This window comes from Pollachius pollachius, assembly GCF_949987615.1.
Source record: "Pollachius pollachius genome assembly, chromosome: 5".
In the NCBI taxonomy this organism is placed as follows: domain Eukaryota; kingdom Metazoa; phylum Chordata; class Actinopteri; order Gadiformes; family Gadidae; genus Pollachius; species Pollachius pollachius.
The window spans coordinates 28493975-28516168 of NC_136938.1; the positions used below are offsets into that span (position 1 = coordinate 28493975).

Sequence of the window (22194 nt, forward strand, 5' to 3'; positions counted from 1 at the left end):
CAACACACTAGAAATATACAGCACAAAAGAGGTGTTTTTAGTGTTGAAAGTGTGACAAACTCAAAGACACTTGTTTTGGTCGAGGACCCCCCCCCCCCCCGTGCTCCTGGGCCCTAAAGGTTCCACAACGTTCTGGAATCTTCACACAGCACATTTGTTCCGGATGATCTCGCCGCCCTCGACCTCCACCTGCTCGTAGAGCCACTTCCTGTGGCAGCGGCACTCCACGCCACACTTGCGCGAGCCGCAGTCGGGGCAGGGGTAGAAGCAACCCATGCAGTCCACGTCCAGGCAGTCGCACATGTCCTTCCCGTTGGAGATCAGACGGCCCTTGGCGTCGTACAGCTTGCTCTTGGGGCCCATCGTCTGTCTGCAGGGGACAGAAGATGAAAAGCTCAACGACGTGATTTAAATCACATGTTGGTGACGATCATCCCGACTAAGGTTTATCTCCATGGAACTCTGTCCCCAAAAATTCATCTAAACAGACAGGCCAACACACTCCCTTCATCTAAACAGACAGGCCATCATACTCACTTCATCTGAACAGACAGGCCATCATACTCACTTCATCTGAACAGACAGGCCATCATACTCACTTCATCTGAACAGACAGGCCATCACACTCCCTTCATCTGAACAGACAGGCCAACACACTCCCTTCATCTGAACAGACAGGCCAACACACTCCCTTCATCTAAACAGACAGGCCAACACACTCCCTGCATTAAACCCTCAAACCCTCCTCTTTTAGATCAATTTCACTACATAATATCCCTCCCTTCTCTCCCCTTCCTCCTTTTTTACCTTCTTACTATTTTACTTGAATGTTTTTTTTGTTCTCAATCTGTAAGCGTCTTTGAGTATTTAGAATGGCGTTATATAAATCCACTGCATTATTATTGATTCTGACCTTTCATTGGTTGAATACTTTCCGCCCCGCCCTCCTCGTCCTCCCTGAAACAAACAGAAAGAGAAGACGTTAAAAGATAAAGGATTTGCAATGTGCCACAAGATTATTGTCTTAGCGTTCCAACTGGTTGCTATAAATGTGTGTTACATTTGATACACCTTATGTGTTTGTGTGTGTAACATGTAATAGATGTTATATATGTCATGTGTTACCGCCCCTCGTTTCTCCATGCATAGGATTTTATGTTATACCTTGTGTGTGTCTGTGTATATAACATGTTCTATCTCGTGTGTGTGTGTGTGTGTGTGTGTGTGTGTGTGTGTGTGTGTCTCTCACCCTCACCGCCCCTCTCTTCTCCCTACGGAGGTTCACCCCCTCCCTTGTCCGTTCTCCGGTTTGCGTTACCGGCCGAGCTGCCGGATTGGTGTCCTTGGATACCACCCCCCTCTTCCGAAGCTCGATCTGCAGAGACTACACAGACACGCAGCAAGGTAAACAACAAGCACAACAAGTCAATACGAGAGGTTGATGCAACAAGTTTATACAACAAGTTGGTACAACAAGTTAATACAACAAGTTAATGCAACAAGTTGGTACAACAAGTTGGTACAACAAGTTAATACAACAAGTTAATAAAACAAGTTGGTACAACAAGTTAATACAACAAGTTAATACAACAAGTTGATACAACAAGTTAATAAAACAAGTTGGTACAACAAGTTAATGCAACAAGTTAAGGCAACAAGTTGGTACAACAAGTTAATGCAACAAGTTAAGGCAACAAGTTGGTACAACAAGTTAATACAACAAGTTAATGCAACAAGTTAATGCAACAAGTTAATACATCAGGTTGATACAAGTTAATACAACAAATTGATAAAACAAGTTGATCAAACAAATTGATTTAACAAGTTGATATAACAAGTTAATACAACAAGTTAATACAACAAGTAAATACAACAAGTTAATTTAACAAGTTTATAAAACAAGTTGAGAAGTTAATAGTAGCCATTATGGCCCAAGGTGCTTCTTCAGTCATAAAACATCAAGAGAGTATGATCACCGTGGGTAAGGGTCTTCTTAATGGTCTAAATGTTTCATCAGACTAATTAGTGAACTCAGACCTTAGTGGAGTCGTGGCCGGCGGTGAAGATGGTTGGCACGGCGTCCTCCCTGAGGAACTGCTTCCCGTTGTAGTCCCGGAAGCAGTCGGGCCGGAAGTGCTCCGAGCAGAGGCAGGTGTTGGCGGTGGGGAGGAAGTTCTTCATCCCCAGGCTGTGCACCCATTGGTTGGCCAGCTGGGGTTTGCTGAGGGGGAACCTGTCATTGGAGATATATTGGATTACTGTACATGTGTGCGGTTGATCTCTAGAATTATTCAAATGGACTAAAGCTTTTCCAACCATCCTGGAGAGCATGAACATAAATATACATCAGTAGCCATATATTATTATTATTAGTAGTAGTAGTAGTAGAAACTGACCACTTTGTGAACAATAAAAGCTCATCCCACAATGTTCAATCAGATCTAACCATTAGGTTCTCAGGCTTAACCTCTAACCTTCTCTAATATCAGATCACAGGTCACTAGGTCAGTACCAGGTTCTGGTTACCTGTGACCTGTGACCTCTGACCTGGCCACCTGATTTTAGAGAAGTCGTTCCTCCTAAAGAAGAGAAGGTGTGAAGCCTGAAGTGGCTTTATATCATGAAACTACCAGCAAGCAAGTAGTAACACACATACATTTAATAAGAAACACCAATTAAAAGGATAAATGATATGATATGTATGGAATACAAGGAAAAAACCAAACTATTAGCAAATATTTTGACCAAATATTAAAATATTGAAGGCAATATTATGCCCTTAGATACGGAACGCGTCTCCTAACTCACCTATAGAACCTGATTTCGGAGCCTTTGACGAACTTGTTGTTGCAGCCGATAGCTGCGCAGATAACGGGCATGATCACTTTAATCAGGACCTGATGGATCACAGGAACATTGAAGGGCTTTAAACGATGGGCTGATAGAGGCGTGTGGTGTTTGACGGTATTTATATCCTGTGGTTCTTCTTCCATCCGTCTTCTCTTTCGGGTCACTACCGGTCAGAGCGACATCCAGCGGCCATAAGGAGACATTAAAATATTACAATATATTAACGTCCCCTTCTACTGTAAGAGGTGAAACTAATTAAGTATGCATATGTTATATGCATTACTAACACACGCTTTCTTTTTATCCAGATTTAAATTAACTATATTAGATTTTAATTCACTGTGGTATTTGATATTGTTTTTATTTTATGTGCATGTTGCTGATTGAACCGATTCATTTGGATATTTACACAGCCTTCCACTGATGTATTCACTGACGAGGAGGGGGGAGGGAGGGTGGATGGATAACAGTTATCCACCTACTTTAGACATTTAGTGTGAAATGGTGTTCGACATGTGGAGCAGCATTCCCCCTATCTGACCAGTAGGACCAGCTCAGATACTGAAGCCTCCTGCAGACGCCCGGGGTGCTGCTGCTGACACACCACTTGGCACCACACCTGTCCCCTGTACACCTGCCGGGAGGGACTCACAATAGTACACGATACACAATAAACGGCAGCTTCATGTATATCTCTGAACACGGACGAACCCACTCAGTGTGATTATCAAGCCAAGAAAGAGCCTTAAAGTTGAGTTTATAAGTATTAGTTTTAGCAGTTCTGCGTCTTGTTTTGTACGTCCGGCTTCCTGCAGTCACGTGACCGAGCTAGCGGCCAGTGTTCCCGCCCAATCTGGCAACCCTGCTAGCAGCTAGCCGCTAGCGGTAAGCATGTAGCTCCGCCTCCCTGCGGTCACGTGACAGAGCTAGCAGCTAGCTATTAGCCATTAGCTGTTAGCATGTAGCTCCGCTGGACTCAGCGCCCGCAGACGAACCGACCTACGAACCTCCTAAAGCCCCCCTCGGTCGGTGTTTGGTGGAGTGGCTCCAGACCCCCCCCCTCAAGGTGAGTGAAGGGAGGGAGATCCAGGACGGGTCGGTGGTGTGGTGAGGTGTGTGGTTAGTTGTGTAGTTAGTTGTGTTGTTAGTTGTGTAGTTAGTGACGTGAGGAGCCGTCAGTATGAAGTCCGATCCGCGGAGACCTAAAACACTTCGGCTAACGCTACTGGTCTACCAGTAAGACAATCGAGGGGATGAACTGGGAGACATCCTCCCAGTATGAGAGCTGACACACTGGGTCTGTTCTGGTTTAGTCTCTAACTCCCTGCTGGGAGTTAGCCACATGCTAACGGGCTAAAGCCAACACAACAAGTCTATTATCTCTAGTTGACCATCAGAGGGTTGAACTGGGAGGACGTCTCCCAGTATGAAGTGACTGTCTGTACTGGTTTAACTCTCTACTGGTCACGTTTAGCTGTTGACCCCCTGCTGGGAGTTAGCCACATGCTAACGGGTTCGGCTAACGCTGCTGGCCGACCAGTGAAGTGTTGAACTGGGAGGAGGACGTCTCCCAGAATGAAGGCTGACAGTCTTTACTGGTTTAGGTTCTACTGACCTGTTGACCCCCTGCTGGGAGTTAGCCTCATTCTAACTGGTTTGACTAACGCCAACACAACCAGTATCTGATCTGTAGCTGACGTGCTGTGAGGTGAATTTAAGATTGAACCTTCCTCCATAGTAGAGCTGAAGGTTCGCTGGAGGCGGTGGAGTCAGTGTTGTATTAACTTATATTAACTTATATTAAGTCTTGAGTCTGACTGGAGGCATTGGACTCAGTGTTCCTCCATTGCTAAACAGAGTCAAACTAAAGTGAAGTTGGCCTTAATAAATCTCTGACAAAGATATAACCGAAATGACTCCGGCTTATAGAGAAGGTGGATGAGATGGGATTGAGATAGTTATATTAGGCCTGGGTTAAATAGGGTTAGGGTTATTGTTAGTAGTTGATAAGCAGAATATTGGTCTCCCACCCATCCTGTCATATGAATCCTTGCGACATGGTGGATGTTGTTCTGTTTAATCCTCTGATGCTGAACGTGTTCCCACGTTTTAAACACTCAAACTGTGCCTTGTGAACCTGAAACTAATGAGTTTGTAATTCTCCTTTACCCATTCTTTGCATTATTTCTGTCTTGTCAGAGGGACAGCATCCTGAGAGCTTCCCACCAGTCATTCTTACTACTTCCTTCTGAGCTTCAGTTTGAGTTCATTTTGTTTCACTACAACAACACTGTCAGGAACTTTATGGATTTTAGTCAAATAGCTTCAATGCATTAACATGTCTTGCTTTAAGTGATGAAAACATTATTAAGGTTATTGCAAGTTTTTTTTGGAATATTGCGACACTATCATTGTCCCCGTGATAAAATAATCCCGAGGTGAATGAGTGATCAGATATCGATAAGATGAACGTTGGACCCAGGCAGCTGGACAGGGTTACTTTAGGTCACTTACAGTCAGACCTTCTGATGCCTAAAAACATTCTGAGTCGTGTTATTGCTGCGCTGGCTCTAAAACAATGTAAAATAATATTTGGATAACGATTGAAATATGATACAAAGCAGTTCTTCAGGTTTATTTCAGTAGTTGCAACTTTTGCCTTCTTATTTGTGGTTCAAACTAAAAAGATTTGTGGTCCAAACTCTTCTCCCAGTTAGCTCCATGAGTTAGATTCTAGTTCTAATGGTCAGAACATAAGGCCGCTTCCTCCCCTCTCCTCCCTGAGGTCACAGACTGGAGGAAAGGCCCTGAAGAGGGTGATGCAATCTGTGCTTGATCCACAGCTGCACTCTGAATCCAACCCATCCCAGGCTTTGAACGAGGTCTTCATCCCATCTGGGTTCTGACCGCCCACACTTAGAACACGCTCAGCTGCTTCTCTGTAATGAAGACCAACAACACGTCTGATTTATGCATTAGTTTGTGATTACTCGCCCTAACCCGTTCATGGAAACAGTAATGCTGCACATGCTAGAGTGAGCGGGGACCCCCGATCTGCCCGCCGTGTTGTGGAGGAGGAACCGTGGGCTCTCCTCTGTCTGAAGGACACTGTTTGCTCACCAAGACAAGGCTGCCTAGTAACTGAAAACAGGAAAGAGCGGGGCGCCCTGTGGGGATTTCAGGGCGTTCAGATGACCTACAGTAACCTGTTGTGTTCCTTCCCCCCCCGCTCCTCGTAGGGCCGCGTCAGCCAGCTCATCACCCTGCCCTGCTGCTCTGATGCTCACTATCAGCGGCCCTATCTAGAGCTGGAGATCTGCTCTGTCTCCACCAGCCTCCAGAAGTCCTCCCGCCTTCGGCCCAGATACACAGAGGAAGAGGACGAGATGGAGATCCCGTTGTAACACACTCACTGCTGAGGTAAGGCTGGCGTTCATAATGTATGATGTATAAAGGAAGTGTTTAACCCCATGGGGTCCGAGGGGACACCCTCTGGGTATTAGGAGATAGGGCTGGATCAATATGTGGTTACTGGTTTTCTGCTAACTGGGGTTTGAGCTCCTAAAGGATTGTGCCTTCCATCTCCATCAATATTATCCAGGGTACAGAATCATTTAGGATTTACCATAATATCAATAATTGTCAATTTAATATAATATCTGTCTTGGCCAGGACTCTCTTGTAAAATAGATTTTTTAATCTCAATGAGACTTCTCCTGGTTAAATAAAGGTTAAATATAAAAAATATAATGATAATTATTATTAATAATAATAATAATAATTGTCTCAGATTTGTGAAACTTCACTATTTGAATGTTTTTTATTTTTACTGTCTTGGCCAATTAATGTATTTTTGCATGAAAAAAAATATCGTAATGCTATAATAATATTTCAACCAAAACACACCACAATTACAACTAAAGCTAAACCCACACACACATTAGAACAGTGTAAATAAATGATCAGATTTAGCAGAAGATGCAACAGTCCTTAATTAGAGTGCTATACGACCCATTCACATGACCGGTTTCATTTCTGCTTTTTAACGAGGTGAATTTCCTCTGTTGCTTTTTAGGAGACTTGGAACTGAGAGCACACAATGTTCGGCTGTGCATATTGTACTATACGTTTGTAATACAGAAAATGGGTCCGGGGGGGGGGGGGGGGGGGGGGGCGTCGGCGTCCATTCGATTTTCTGCTCAGACGGTAGCGTGACCCGTTTTTATTGGTCAGCCTCCAACTGGGAAAGTCTCTTCCATGAAGAAATGTATTTAATGGAGACGTCCCATCCCATGAGTCACCAAACATGTGTTAGACTTCATCGCCGGCTCCACCGGTGACGTTCTGGTTCCAGAGGACCCCCCCGCCTCCCTGTGATCTTTAGGGTCAGGGGGTTTCATCGTTCGCTGGCCATGTTTACATTCATTTTGATATCTTCATCTGTATCTATAGAAATCTTTATGGTGCAGCTGGACGTTGATTCCGTAATGAAAAGCTTCTGTGAAGAAGATGTCCACACTGTCTGCGACTGATATCCCAGATGTTGGTCATGGTACAAGCAGCTCTCTCACATTGGTTTGCATTAACTCTCCACCACTGGGAGTGGTGGAGTTTGACTAATGGCTCTCCTCTCCTCCCTACTCTTCTCTCCTCCCCTCTCCTCTTTTCTCCTCCCCTCTCCTCTCTTCTCCTCTTCTCTCTTCTCCTCTCCTCCCCGCTCTTCTCCTCCCCTCTCCTCTCCTCCCCCCCTTCTCTCCTCTCCTACTCCCCTTCTCTCCTCTCCTCCCCCATCTCTCCTCTCCTCTCCCCTCCTCCCCTCCCCTCTCCTCTCTTCTCCTCTCCTCCCCACTCTTCTCCTCTCCCCTCCCCTCCCCTCTCCCCTCCTCCCCTCCCCTCCTCTTCTCCCCTCCTCCCCTCCCCTCCTCTTCTCCCCTCTCCTCTCCCCTCCTCCCCTCCTCTTCTCCCCTCTCCTCTCCCCTCCTCCCCTCCCCTCTCCTCCCCTCTCCTCCTCTCCTCTTCTCCCCTCTCCCCTCCTCCCCTCTCCTTCTCTCCTCCCTCCCTTCTCTCCTCTCCTACTCCCCTCCCCCCCTCCCCTCCCCTCTCCTCCTCTCCCCTCCTCCCCTCCCCTCTCCTCTCTCTCTCCTCTCCTCCCCACTCTTCTCCTCTCCCCTCCCCTCCCCTCCCCTCCCCCCTCCTCCCCTCCCCTCTCCCCTCCTCCTCTCCTCCTCTCCTCTTCTCCTCTCCCCTCCCCTCCCCCCTCCTCCCCTCCCCTCCCCTCCTCTTCTCCCCTCTCCTCTCCCCTCCTCCTCTCCTCTCCTCCCCTCTCCTCCTCTCCCCTCTCTTCCCCCCTCTCCCCTCCCCTCCTCCTCTCTTCCCCCCCCCCCCCCACCAGGTGAGAGGCAGGTGTTTGACCCTCCCCCTGTGCAGCGGCTGCACTGCTTGGTGGAGGAGCGTGGCGTCGAGGCAGGGCACCGTGGCGTCATGTTAGGGAGCCCGCCGCGGGCCGACGACCTGCCCTCCCTTGACGGCTCGTCGCTGGGGGAGATGAGCAGCCCGCTGCCCGCAGAACACGGAGACATGAAGCTGGACCCGGCGGCGGGGGACGGCTCCGTCCACTCAGGTGTGTTGAGGACGGGATGGAGGTCGTGTTCATATGACATATCAATGTGATTTACAGACGTATAATGCACGTGAATATCTAAGGTAGAAGTTCAGGTGTGAAGGTTTATTATGTAGCAGGACCGCACCCTACAGGAAAATGTGGTGATTGTTGAAACAATCAGACATGGTGAAGTGGAAGCACATAGTTTTCGAAAATTAAGAAGCGGCTAAATATGCCTTAATCATAATGGTAAAAGACAAACATTTTCCTCCATTTTCTTGAGTTAACCTATCGAAGTTGACGTAAATGGTTATCAAAATATTTCTGATCAAAGTACAACTTACATTTAGGGCATTTAGCAGACGCTTTTATCCAAAGCGACTTACATTTTACTTGGATACAATAAAGGTCTACGATGTCACAGGTTTACGTCCTGCAAGTCACAGGTACTGTATACGTTCTGAAGCGACACATTGCACCAGAGCAATGGAATTGCACTGCCCTGATCCTTAAAACCACCGTTCTGTAAAGAACCTCGGCCTGAATGTTGGCTAATAGCAGGCCTGTTCTGATTGGAAGGTCACGAAGGTGGGGAGAACTCCCCTCGCCGCTCAGGTGAGCTGGAGAAACCTCCCCTTCCCCCGCTAAAGCTGCTCGGACAGAAAAAACGGCATTCCAGCTCAGTTGGTAATATATTTTAATCAGCAAATTGCACCTTGAGGTTTTAATAAGCATTATTAACAACCGTTTCATGTGATGTGTTCACTGCTAATATTGATAGAATGTTTTCAAATTGGGGATTTAAAATACGTCACGAAGGTAAAGCAACAAGTAGCCATTTCCCTCACTGTGAGGATGATCAGCTCTCTCCTCCCCTCAGCGTGAACACAGAGCACTTATTCCGAGGAGGGGGGGGAGGAGGAGTTTGACGCAGTCAACTTGCCTTGTCGGCGGTGGTGACGGCGGTGGTTATTTGATTTAGTTTGCCTTGACGCTGGTCACTGCTGCTCAGAAAATTATTATAAAAAAAGTCGGCACAGCCCAATCGCCAACAAAAGTAATCCCAAGATACATTATGATATTCCAGCCCTATACCCGTTTTAGTCCATTTAGCAGTTCCACTCTGATAAAATTCAGGTTTAACTTTGCTTCGTCAAACAACCCTTTTCTTTTTTAAAGACATGACTCTATATTTGTGCATTCCAAATCACTGCACTCTACGCTTGTATTGACAGTTTCTCCATTAACACATTTACAGTGAAGACGTCTGGTTGGCTTCTCCAAAGTCCCCACTCATCCCTCCCCTTCCTCTTCCTCCTCAGACGGCCAGCCGGCGGTGAAGAGGAAGAAGGGACCCGCCCCCAAGATGCTGGGCAACGAGGTGTGCAGCGTGTGCGGCGACAAGGCGTCGGGCTTCCACTACAACGTGCTGAGCTGCGAGGGCTGCAAGGGCTTCTTCCGCCGCAGCGTCATCAAGGGCGCGCAGTACGCCTGCAAGAGCAGCGGCCGCTGCCAGATGGACATGTACATGAGGCGCAAGTGCCAGCAGTGCCGGCTCCGCAAGTGCAGAGAGGCGGGCATGCTGGAGCAGTGTGAGTGTCCTGAGAGTCGAAGGCATCGGCCCGCATCCTGTCGGCTGTGGTTCAGATGAACAGGGCGGCGTGTGGCCCAGGAGGTAGAGCGGGTTGGCTGGTAACCGGAAGGACGCTAGTTCGGTCCCCGGTTCCTCCTAGCTGAGTGTCGAGGTGTCCCTGGGCGAGACGCCCTCACCCTGACTGCTCCCGACCAGCTGGCTGTCGCCCTGCGTGGCTGACTCCGCCGTCGGTGTGCGTGAATGTGTGTATGAACGGGTGAATGTGAGGCAGTATTGTAAAGCGCTTTGAGTGTCCACTGGTTTTAAGGTTTGAAGTCAGGTTAGGACGGTGCTTGTGGCTGATCGTTCAGGCCCCGTCCAGCCGGATGGTGCAGAGCTGCAGCTCGGTGACAGTAACGTATCTCTGCAGGCGTCCTGTCGGAGGAGCAGATCAGGCTGAAGAAGATGAAGAAGCAGCACGAGGACGACTCGGCGCGCACCTCGTCGGTGGCCACGCCCACGCCGCCCCCCGAGGTGCTCAGCCTGGGCCCCGAGCAGCAGGCCATGATCGACAAGCTGGTGGCCATGCAGAAGCAGTGCAACAAGAGGTCCTTCATCGACCGGCCCAAAGTCACCGTGAGTTCAGGGCTCAGAGCGTAATAAGAGCCTATTTATTGTTGTTGTAGGAATTATCTTTTATTTAGGAACGCCCGTACCTCGGAGGAATCCAGTAGACATGATTAAGTGATGTACTTCAATAGAATGCATATTCATACGATGAGCTTCTATGAAGTGGCTCATGGCAGCCATGAGGCGAAGGCCTACTGTACCATTACAACGTTCAACCTGCTCTGAAAGTTACTGTCGGCAGCACCACGATTACAGTCCACCTAACGTGTGTGTGTGTCTGTGTGTGTGTGTGTGTGTGTGTGTGTGTGTGTGTGTGTGTGTGTGTGTGTGTGTGCAGCCCTGGCCCCTCAGCCAGGACCCTCAGAACAGGGAGGTGCGTCAGCAGCGGTTCGCCCACTTCACAGAGCTGGCCATCATGTCGGTCCAGGAGATCGTGGACTTTGCCAAGCAGCTCCCCGGCTTCCTGGAGCTGACCAGAGAGGACCAGATCGCCCTGCTGAAGACCTCCACCATCGAGGTCCGTCCAATGGCTCCCACCGACTGTACTATATGCACTATGTACAGCTGAGCTTTAGGTCCCAATGTGTTACACCTCAACCTGCTCATCTGTAGTTACTGCTGATCAACAGTGATTTCAATAATGTTATCACTAAAATGACATCCTATGATATATTCTTGAAACCTTTTCAGAAGCTAAATAACATATGAATGAGTGAAACCCCAATGGGGAACCAGTCCAGCTGACATGTTGTTGAGGCTCAGACTGTCTTGGTGTTACTGAGGAGTGAGGCTGCAGGACCTAATGTCTGCCTCTCGACCACCTCGTCTCTGACGGCACATGGACGCCAAAGGTCCCATGGACCAAAGCTTTGTGTCTCTGGGTGACCTGTCACTGAGAGCTGTGCCTCCCGCCCACAGATCATGCTGCTGGAGACGTCTCGGCGCTACAACCCGGCCATCGAGAGCATCACCTTCCTCAAGGACTTCAGCTACAACAAGGAGGACTTCGCCAAAGCAGGTAGGGTTGGATTTAGTGATTCGTTTCCGTTTGCGAATCAGTTCGCGTCATTCAGTTCGCCAAGAGGAGTCGTTCGCGATTCGTTCGTTCGTTCGTTCAGTCGAGTTTCCGGTAGCGGTGAATCGAATCATACACGGTTCTCTGAGTCAGTCAGACTCAGCCCCTAGTTCGTTCGTTCGTTCAGTCGAGTTTCCGGTAGCGGTGAATCGAATCATACACGGTTCTCTGAGTCAGTCAGACTCAGCCCCTCGTTTGTTCGTTCATTCAGTCGAGTTTCCGGTAGCGGTGAATCGAATCATGGAATGAACGGCTCAGACTCAGCGCCTCCCTCGTTCTCATTCTCATTCGTCAACAATACAACTTTAACCAAACGCAGCGGGATGGGGGGTGTAGTTGATTATTGGATGTTTAACATATTGGCAAAATAATAGTCTTGATTTAGCAAAGATGGTGGGTGTCCCGGGTGTTTTAGGCTCCCATAAACAGAACCCTGTGCAGCCAAAGACTAAATCTAGCTGCCAAAATCAACACTGCCTTCAAAACGAGAGCTGGTTAATTGTGAAAAAAGCATTAAACTGTCATCAGACAACGCGGTTATACGCTATTGTAATGACCTCGCCGGTGACATAACGATGTCCAGTCATGAGTACTTGAAGGAACTTTAATGTTACAAACCAGGTCACTGAAAACCCGTAGCCAACGGCAAAAAGCCACAGTAACAACAACCGGTTACCCGGGCAACCCCCCAACCCGGTCCCTTCAACGTGCAAGCCCCCACCCTCCTGTTCTCCCAAGGCCCTCCCCCAGCTGACCTGATGATTTGCCCCCCACACTGATTGACAAGAAGAACATCCAATGCATGCACAGAGAACAACTGGCATAACAGTCAACGAAATACAATGCAACACATAACACACAAACTCTTTAAATGTCCCAGGGTCGCTACACTATAGACCCTAGAGTTTCTGGTATAAAGGCTGGGACGAATTTCAAATGATAAATATGTACACTTTATGTTGAAAGTATACTGTCGCGATTTCTATTGAAGCGAATTGCGCGGTGACTAGTCTTCACAACGAGAGCTGGTAGGTTGTGAAAAATGTGGTATAAAGGCTGGGACGAATTTCGAATTATAAATATGTACAATGCATCCTTTAAATACGTCCATGCAACAGATGGCCAATGTGAATAGTAGATAGCACGCTCACTAAGCCCATTTGTTTTTTCCCCATTAAACCGGTTGATTTCTGTCTCTCATTGACTAAAATTCAACGAGAGCGTCCTAGACTCAGTCCTAGAACAGCATACGATTGGCTGGCTCTCGTGAGTCGTGACGTCTCTCAGTCGGTCCCTCCTCTCACACAGTGAGTGAACCAACTGTCAGCGAGTCAGCGACTAGTGGGTCTGGGAGGAGTCGAGTCTGAGAACGAACGAGGCGAACGAGACGAACGAGGCGAACGAGAGAGAGGAACCAGTTCAGTTCGTTCGTCTTAAAGATTCGTTCATTCGAACTGATTCGTTCGCGAACAACAACACTAAAAGCAGGTACCCAGCCCTGAGCAACAGACAGAGAGACAGACAACAGACAGAGAGACAGACAGACTACAGACAGAGCAGGTACCCAGCCCTGAGCAACAGACAGAGAGACAGACTACAGACAGAGAGACAGACTACAGACAGAGAGACAGACTACAGACAGAGAGACAGACTACAGACAGAGAGACAGACTACAGACAGAGAGACAGACTACAGACCGAGCAGGTACCCAGCCCTGAGCAACAGACAGATATAGAAATATAAAACATCATTCCACTGGGAAGGAGTTGGTAACAGTAGTACACGATAGTATTACAGAGATTATGTCTTTAAATCAATAGTTTCCCCAGTATAACCATCCCTGTTATGATTGCCCTGCGGGTCGATTAGTCTGATTATGGACTATGTTTCTCTCTCTTTGTCTCGCTGACATCTGGCCACTGCAGGGCTGCAGTTTGAGTTCATCAACCCCATCTTTGAGTTCTCCAAAGGGATGAACGACCTCCACCTGGACGAGGCCGAGTACGCCCTCCTCATCGCCATCAACATCTTCTCTGCAGGTCGGAGAACAGTAATTAGATTAACACACTGCCAATGCTGTATAGACTGTTCTGCAACAGAGCTGCACAACTGGTTTCAAGGTTAAAAAGGGTATTAGATTGGTATTAAATAGATATTAAAAAGGTTTTAAATAGGAATTAAATAGGGCTGTAGGCAACCAAAGAAAGTCATGGTAGACTAAAATGCGACCGACTCTTCGACCAATGGATGGTCGATGGGGAAAAAAAAGTCTTCTGCTATCTCTAGATTAACTTAATGTGCCAAAGCACTGTGTACTCTGCCTAGCCTATCGCTCACAAATCGGTCTGCATATGTCCCTCCCGCCCCCCTGATAGTTATGGATCCAAAAGCGATTATTCCTTCTGAAAGTAAACCAAGCGATGGTCAGGGATTGAGCATCAGGTCGAACACGGGCAAGTGGCCCCACCAACAGCACATGTAGTATTCAACCAACAGCACATGGAGTATTCAACCAACAGCACATGGAGTATTCAACCAACAGCACATGTAGTATTCAACCAACAGCACATGGAGTATGTAACCAACAGCACATGTAGTATTCAACCAACAGCACATGGAGTATTCAACCAACAGCACATGGAGTATTCAACCAACAGCATATGGAGTATTCAACCAACAACACATGTAGTATTCAACCAACAGCACATGGAGTATTCAACCAACAGCACGTGTAGTATTCAACCAACAGCACATGGAGTATTCAACCAACAGCACGTGAAGTATTGAACCTGCGTTGGTCAGAGAGCTGCTTCACTAATTCCCCTTGAGCTGAAGGGAGGCGTTCTTCTTCTGTGAGTTCATATCATGATCCTGCCCCCTCCTGTTCTCCCCAGACCGGCCCAACGTGCAGGACCACGATCTGGTGGAGCGCCTGCAGCAGCCCTACGTCGACGCCCTGCGCGCCTACATCTCCATCAAGAGACCAAACGTGAGTCAGCCTCTGGCCCCTGGCCGCGGCCCAGCCGGTCAGCCTGACCTCAGAGTGGCCCCTCGGTCAGCTGCTCCCAGCGCAGTGAGAGAACACAGACACACTGTCAGATCCTCTGTCTGGGGGGGTGGTCCTCAGAGGACACTGATGGTAAAACACACACACTCACAGTCAGTCTGTCACACACACAGTCAGTCACAGAATCAGTCAGTCACACACTCAGTTGGTCAGTCAGTCACAGAATCAGTCAGTCAGTCACAGAATCAGTCAGTCACACACTCAGTTGGTCAGTCAGTCACTCAGTCAGTCAGACAGTCAGTCACACAGTCAGTCAGACGATGAGTCAGTCAAATCTTATTTGCGGCTGCATCTTTCATGTCACCTGTACAGCACTTGTATAATGATTGTCTGTTTGCGTTTGTCTGATGAAGCCTGCCCCCTCTCCTCTGATTGGCTCCCAGGACCACCTGATGTTCCCCCGCATGCTGATGAAGCTGGTGAGCCTGCGCACGCTGAGCTCCGTGCACTCGGAGCAGGTGTTCGCCCTGCGGCTGCAGGACAAGAAGCTTCCCCCGCTGCTCTCCGAGATCTGGGACGTCCACGAGTGACCGGCTCCCCCCTGGACCCGCCCCTCTCCACACCTGGACCCGCCCCTCTCCACACCTGGACCCGCCCCTCTCCACACCTGGCTCCTCCCTCTCCACACCTGGCTCCCCCCTCTCCACACCTGGCTCCTCCCTCTCCACACCTGGACCCCCCCCTCTCCACACCTGGCTCCCCCCTCTCCACACCTGGCTCCTCCCTCTCCACACCTGGCTCCCCCCTCTCCACACCTGGCCCCACCCCTGCCCCACCTGGCTCCTCCCTGCCCCACCTGGCCCCACCCCCGCCCCACCTGGCTCCTCCCTCTCCACACCTGGCTCCCCCCTCTCCACACCTGGCTCCCCCCTCTCCACACCTGGCTCCTCCCTCTCCACACCTGGCCCCACCCCTGCCCCACCTGGCTCCTCCCTGCCCCACCTGGCCCCACCCCCGCCCCACCTGGCTCCTCCCTCCCCAGCCCTGGAGGGGCGGAGCCATCAGACTCTCGGCGGCCCGTTAACCGTTGGGATAGACTTGGTGTCCGGGGGCGGGGCCTCCACGCGTGGTGGTGTTCTTCTGACATGGACTGGTTCTACGTGTGCAGAATGATATATAGCTATTTTTCCTTCATTCTTTCTGGGCTCTCCTGCATTCAGAGACCCCCCTCCTGGGAGGGCGGTCTCTGAACGGAGGGTAGGACCCTCTGTAACCCGGGGCGGGGTCTGAACGGAGGGTAGGACCCTCTGTAACCCGGGGGGGGGGGTCTGAACGGAGGGTAGGACCCTCTGTAACCCGGGGGGGGGGTCTGAACGGAGGGTAGGACCCTCTGTAACCCGGGGCGGGGTCTGAACGGAGGGTAGGACGCTCTGTAACCCGGGGCGGGGTCTGAAGTGCAAAGAGCTGCATTTCTGTCAGCCTCCTGCTCTTCCTGTGGTGTTGACTCTGCAAAGAGCAGAATCCAGCTTCTATCTATATAGATCTATATAGATGTATATCTATGGATCAGGCTTGCTGGCTAGTTTTGATGTGCACAAATTAATATATGTAGAAGGTTGTTTTATAGTGGACTTCTTTACCTCAATTATAATGTTGTTAATGGCAATGCTTTCAGCAGATCTTGGCTCTCTAACATTACAGTCGATAGAAAATTCCAGCTGCCAACGGATAGGTGGTGACCTCAGACAGTAGAATAGGTTCACATCTGAGCAACAGAGATGATCCTGCTTTTCATTGAATTAGTTTGGTCCGAAAAACAAATCATTGGTTTAGGGTATTAAATCACATTTGAACATCAGAACTAGTTTGAAATATATATTGTACAATTGACAGATACTGATAGCATTAGTTTTATGTAAATATACATGTCAGATTTTGATTACATGCTTATAGGACTGAAAATGAGCTGAATAGATCATTGTTTTAATTTAGTGCAAAGGGTCATGTCTGCATGATTCATCATTCTTTACTTTTTGCTCTTTAATGCATCAAGCAGAGCTTGAACTTCGGAACAATATGTCCCTTCATTGAGTGATTTGTCATAAATGATGACAACGACTGAGGTGGATTGAATACAGCAGGGTTAATCATTGCACAACTTCTAATAGCTTACAGAAATGGGTTGATACTTGGATAGATGGTGGTTAATACTTCAGTATGTATCATGCACTGGGTTTTCACTGCAGCCAACGCTATATTATTTGAAAGTATGTATAATACTGATAAAACCATCACCAACTTGGTTATTTAAAAGGTGAAGGCTCATTACATCTGTCCAACCCTGAAGTGATGCTTTTGTTCCAAGCTGCAGTGAAAAAGTTGCATAGTACAAACCTAAGGCAGAGCCAATCCAACACTTTAAAGGCAGGGTCCCGGTTTGGCTCTCCTGGAAGCAATATTCTATAGATGAGGTCAATGTTGGCAGTAGAGCTTCTGGTTTCTTTCTAGTGTTGTGATGAAGCAGCTTTCTGCTTGTTTATCTTCTGGAAGAGAGACGATATATCATCACAGGGATGTGGAATTGGATCAGATAAAGTATTAGGATATAGAGATCTGGTAAATGCATACATCTTTTATAACTTAAATAAGTTGAAATGAGTCGAGTTTTGCGCTAAGCCTATAACGGTTATACTGAGGTACAAATCAATGTCCTCAACCACTTAAGACTGGTTTCCTAATGAAGCTTTGATTGAAGGCCTCTCACCTGCATCCTATGGAGGAAGTGCGGACATGTTTTTAGCGTGGTACAGTATAATGGTTGTCATGGGCGCCGAGGTTCCATGTACAGACTGCCCCTCTGCCAGTGGCATCACTTCCTCGTAACACAGTTCACTAGACAATGAGAAGCAGGTCCAAGTCACACATGTGAAACTACCAGGATAGCGTAATGCATTGTTTTAATGCAGCGAGCTGTGCAGGGTGTCTCCATGTGGAAATAATTCAGTTATTTAATTTGACTTTAATTCACATTTGATCAATGGCAATATGACCGCGGGTCAAAGAATATATCATGAGAGGTGCTAACATGTTTCAAACATTTCCGTTTTTATAATTTTCAAAATAAGTTAATTTTCTGATCTGATGTAAAGGACTGAATTGTTCTTAAGGTCTTACAGATGGTTAACTAATACTTAAAGAATGGTTATAAATTGACTCTGCTAAAGGGATCGTGGGACATGTTTATTTTTATAGAGGACAGGTTTTTCATGATGTCTCCCCTGTAGTTTGACCAGGAAATGCTGCCAGAAAGTTAACGACAGATTAACAGTAAAACTTGTTTCTCCAACTTGTGATTCCGTCTCATTCTTATCTCATTGCCAGGGTCATTTGTTACTCTGATCATTATCTTAAGCACAAAAACAAATGAACAAATAAGCTTATTTGAATTAAATTTCAAATTAGCCTACTTTGCTACTATATAATGTATTTTTAACTAGATCCAACTGTAGACAAATAAATACAGTTATAATATTCAGAGCTGTGCCAAAGTTGATTGTATGGCCTGTTGGATTGTGGGATTGTACCCAAGTCATCTAAAATGTGAGGCTGTAAACACTGATACTGCTAGTTTTTGTTACAGCCGAACATGTGTTGTTAGCTCCACATTATAGGCTATTCTGCATCAGTTATTGGATCATATCAACGGATATTTAAATTATCGTGGTATCAATAAATTCTCTCGGTAGGATGATATTTTTATTTTAAGGTTTCTGAAATATACTGGCTAATAAATACAGATTAATATTTATTAGGGGGCCATTCCCCTTCTGGCTTCCGACTGTCAGGGGTCCCTTCTCCTGACTTCCCGTTGTCATGGGTATCTCCTCCTGACTTCCGGTTGTCAAGGGTCTCTCCCCCTGACTTCCGGCTGCAACGGGACCCTTCTCCTGACTTCCGGTTACCAGGGGTCCCTCCTCTCTCGTCACTCAGTAAGCGGAAGTCCCGCCCACTCCTGCTCGGTGGATCAGGAGGATGTTGAACAACGCTCAGCAGCATCACTGTTCATCACGATCATCATCCAACCCCAGGGTCGTCATCAGCGGGGAGCTAACGGGCTAACTGACAGGTAGGTGGTGTTCCTCCGCCGGCTCTGCACCCCCTCACCACCCCCTCCTGGTTCTCTGTCAGTCCCCCCGTAGATCGGTCCGTACGACGACACGTCGGTCCGTGTCTCCGACGTTTAAGCTAAGAGTGATGCTAACGCTGACAGCTAGCCCCCCTCTTAGCAGCCAGCTCTCCTGTTAGCAGCTAGCTCTCCTGTTAGCATCTAACTCTGCTGTTAGAATCTAGCTCTCTTGTCAGATGCTAGCTCTCCTGTCAGAAGCTAGCTCTCCTGTCAGAAGCTAGCTCTCCTGTTAGCAGCTAGCTCCGTGGCTAATCCATCCGTGACGTATGAAGCCGGAGTCCTAGGAAGCGATGCTGAAGGTCTGATGATCGGAGGCCTCTGGTACCGGGAGCCTCTGGTACCAGGGAGCATCTGGTACCAGGAGTCTCTGGTACCAGGGAGCATCTGGTACCGGGAGCCTCTGGTACCAGGAGGAGTCTGGTACCGGGAGCCTCTGGTACCAGGGAGCACCTGGTACCAGGAGTCTCTGGTACCAGGGAGCATCTGGTACCGGGAGCCTCTGGTACCAGGAGGAGTCTCTGGTACCAGGAGTCTCTGGTACCAGGGAGCATTTGGTATCAGGAGGAGTCTCTGGTACCAGAGGCTCCTCCTGCTACCAGTGGCGCCTCCTGGTACCAGGGAGCATCTCGACCAGGCTGCAGCAGGAGTGTGTCTGGTTGAACACATCCAGGGTAGTCAAGTGTGTGTCTGCTGTCCTGAATGAAAATAATTTACAGTTAAAGGTGCAATGGTTCTGGTGTGCGTCTGTGTCTGCCTGTGTTGTGTGTCAGTAGATGTGGTCTGTGTGTGTAGATGTGGTCTGTATGTGTGTAGATATAGATGCGTGTGTGTGTGCGACTGTAATATGTTGTGTGTGTCTGTTATTGTGGTTTCACAGATGTGGTGTGTGTCTGTAGATGTGGTGTGTGTGTATATTTTATGTGCGTGTGTCTGTAGATATGGTGTGTGTCTGTAGATGTGGTGGTGTGTCATATATATGTGGTGTGTGTGTTTGTGTGTGTGTGTATGTTTGTCCAGTCGTAGTGGTGTCCATCACCGCCGCTGACCTGTTTATATAATTCACCTCAGGGGGTAGAGTAACCGCCGTAACGTTGCCTCGCTGCGTCACGCTTCTCCTCGGTCGCTCGCTGCCCCTCTGTCGTCTGGGAAGTGATCTGGGGAATCCTAACCTTGGATGTTAACGTTTGAACGAGGACGGGCCTCGAGTTGTTTGTTAAATAAATGGAATTGTGATGAAGAGGTCATCCTGCTAAAGGATGAACCAGACAGAATCAACACAGCCTGACACATATTTTTCTGAATCATTATGTACATATAATTACTAATTAACTAAATCTTTCCATATTTCTTTTAAAAATCTATTCTCCAATGAAATGGTTGACGATGTGGGGAGAATATGAATCCTATCCCCGCTCTGTGCTTACATAAGCAGAGTGTTCTGCCGAGAGGCGACCGGTTTCAGCTGGTGTTTAACCTGCATCACCAGTCACCTCTGAAGGTGATTCTGAATGGGATGCCTTATCTCTCATTGAAAGGAGAAAGGAAATTAATGAATCTGTTGACCTATACGATTCCTAAAGGTTTATCAACAGACTGATTTTACTATAGAGGTTGATCCATGATACAATTGACTAAAATGGCAACGTTGAGATAATTTAACATTTAATTAGATATTTTTATTAATTCGATTGCAGTGCACCCAGTTTTTGTTCAAGTGGGGTACAATAAATACTCCCCTTTTTTTTAAACAAATTAACCCATCTAAGTGGAATTGCTAATCCAATGAGAAATGATTTAATTATCTTGCTGGATGAAGAGTCTGATGACTATGGGACAGCAGAATGATGCTTACCTCTGCTGCCATGGATCCCATTGTGGTAAAATAGGAGATTAATGGTCTCACACTATGGCGTTCATTAGCGTTAAAAAAAAAGTGTCACATGATGGGGATGCATGAGAGGATGAATTCCTCTGAGCGACTGGAGTAACAAACGTGGCGACGGCCCCAATGCATGATGGTCCACTAGGCCCCAGCCCCCCCCCCCCCCCCCCCCCCCCCCCACCCCCCAACAGGATGTGCAGGGGGTCTGAGTGGCCACTAAAGGGGTTTATTAAGCAAAGAAAAACGCCATAGATGGAAATGAGGCATCACATTGGCCAGCCACACCTGGCCCTCTACCTACAGTTTGATCAAACCCGACCCGTTAGGCTGTGAGTTCTGGCCTGTGTCGGCCCACCAGTAACACTCAGCCAGCTAACAGGCCCACACACACAACCCAACCATGGCAGTATTAACATAAACAGTGGATCTCATCTGATATTGAGTGTGTCTGTGTTCTCAGCTTAACGTGGTGCACTGCAGACTCTTTTTTACTTGTCTGTTTGCTGCACCTCTTTTTTTTAACAATTCAAACATTTTCAGCAGCTTTTCTTTCATAGGTAGTTATTTATTCATTCTCTGATAACTATGAAACTGTTTCAGTGAGGCCTTTTATAACCTCTCCCATTCCTTTGTACATATCCCAGAATTGGCAATTAAATATTAATTATCCTAAATTAAATGAATGTATGGATATTAGTAAAGTATGGTTTCTAAAAATGATGTATTATATTGTGGATTTTCTTTTATCGCTTGTAATTTGAACTAAGGCCTTAAGGTGTTTCACACCAAAATAGATAAAATACGGCCCTTAGCTCCTAACCGAATGCTACTGTACAGCATGCATTATAGTGTGCGTTATTTTAGTGTGCATTATCTTTATTTACACCAGTGACCAATCAGCAGGCCCCCTGCCGGGCTGTCTGCAGTAACAACCTTGTTAGAGTCCTGCCTCCTATTGATGTTGTGCTAGTGCTGTAACACCAGCCAAGCTGTCAGAGCGTGATTCATAGTGCAACGGCTGGCAAGATATTTCTCATGCAGCACACTCACAATACGAGTTTACTACATGGTTTTCAAGTCACTAATGGTTCACAGTGGATTTCTCTCTAACACATCGAGATAAGATGAACAGCAGCCACTCCAACGGCTCTAGATGACATTCATTTGGACAGCAATAGCAAAGGGTGCTCTGTGTTCCTCACTTAAAGCTGCTGTAGGTGCGATTCAGAGCCATCGTTTGATCTCTTTGAAAGGCCTTTGCTGTCAGTCAGTTGGTGTACAGGGACATCATCAATGAGAATATCTGGTGTGGTTGAGGTCTGCCTATGTGTATGAAGATTCAGATTGTAGACCACTCCTGGCTCGGTTTGGACCAATAAGGACGTTTCT

General features: G+C 47.6%; 3 protein-coding genes across 12 annotated transcripts in view; 2 read left to right on the top strand and 1 right to left on the bottom strand.

Annotated features, from left to right (window-relative positions):
• Positions 1–109: 109 nt before the first annotated feature.
• Positions 110–2972, bottom strand: arl14ep (ADP-ribosylation factor-like 14 effector protein). The gene is made up of 5 exons (XM_079736218.1): positions 2809–2972; positions 2038–2233; positions 1250–1384; positions 914–957; positions 110–370 (listed from the first exon to the last, which is right to left on the bottom strand). Exons 1-5 carry the CDS (start codon positions 2877–2879, stop codon positions 142–144), a joined length of 675 nt encoding a protein of 224 aa, XP_079592344.1. The 5' UTR covers positions 2880–2972; the 3' UTR covers positions 110–141.
• An 808-nt stretch (positions 2973–3780) lies between these two features.
• nr1h3 (nuclear receptor subfamily 1, group H, member 3) lies at positions 3781–15573 on the top strand. Of its 3 annotated transcripts, XM_079736974.1 has the most exons (12): positions 3781–3916; positions 6090–6270; positions 7303–7402; positions 8243–8470; positions 9032–9139; positions 9775–10044; positions 10456–10661; positions 10993–11172; positions 11574–11673; positions 13656–13769; positions 14625–14719; positions 15181–15573. In XM_079736974.1, the coding sequence occupies exons 3-12, from the start codon at positions 7360–7362 to the stop codon at positions 15325–15327; spliced, it is 1491 nt and encodes a 496-aa protein (XP_079593100.1). In that variant the 5' UTR covers positions 3781–3916; positions 6090–6270; positions 7303–7359; the 3' UTR covers positions 15328–15573. The 3 variants fall into 3 exon arrangements, with proteins under 3 accessions (XP_079593100.1, XP_079593101.1, XP_079593102.1); XM_079736975.1 differs by lacking the exon at positions 9032–9139; XM_079736976.1 differs by lacking the exon at positions 7303–7402.
• Positions 15574–18738: 3165 nt separating this feature from the next.
• Positions 18739–22194, top strand: part of madd (MAP-kinase activating death domain) — a 54794-nt gene continuing 51338 nt past the window's right edge. For all 8 annotated transcript variants that reach the window (XR_013811879.1, XM_079736764.1, XM_079736770.1 and 5 more), the window contains exon 1: positions 18739–18863. The gene's annotated coding sequence lies outside the window, so the exon portion shown is untranslated. The remainder of the gene's footprint in view (positions 18864–22194) is intronic.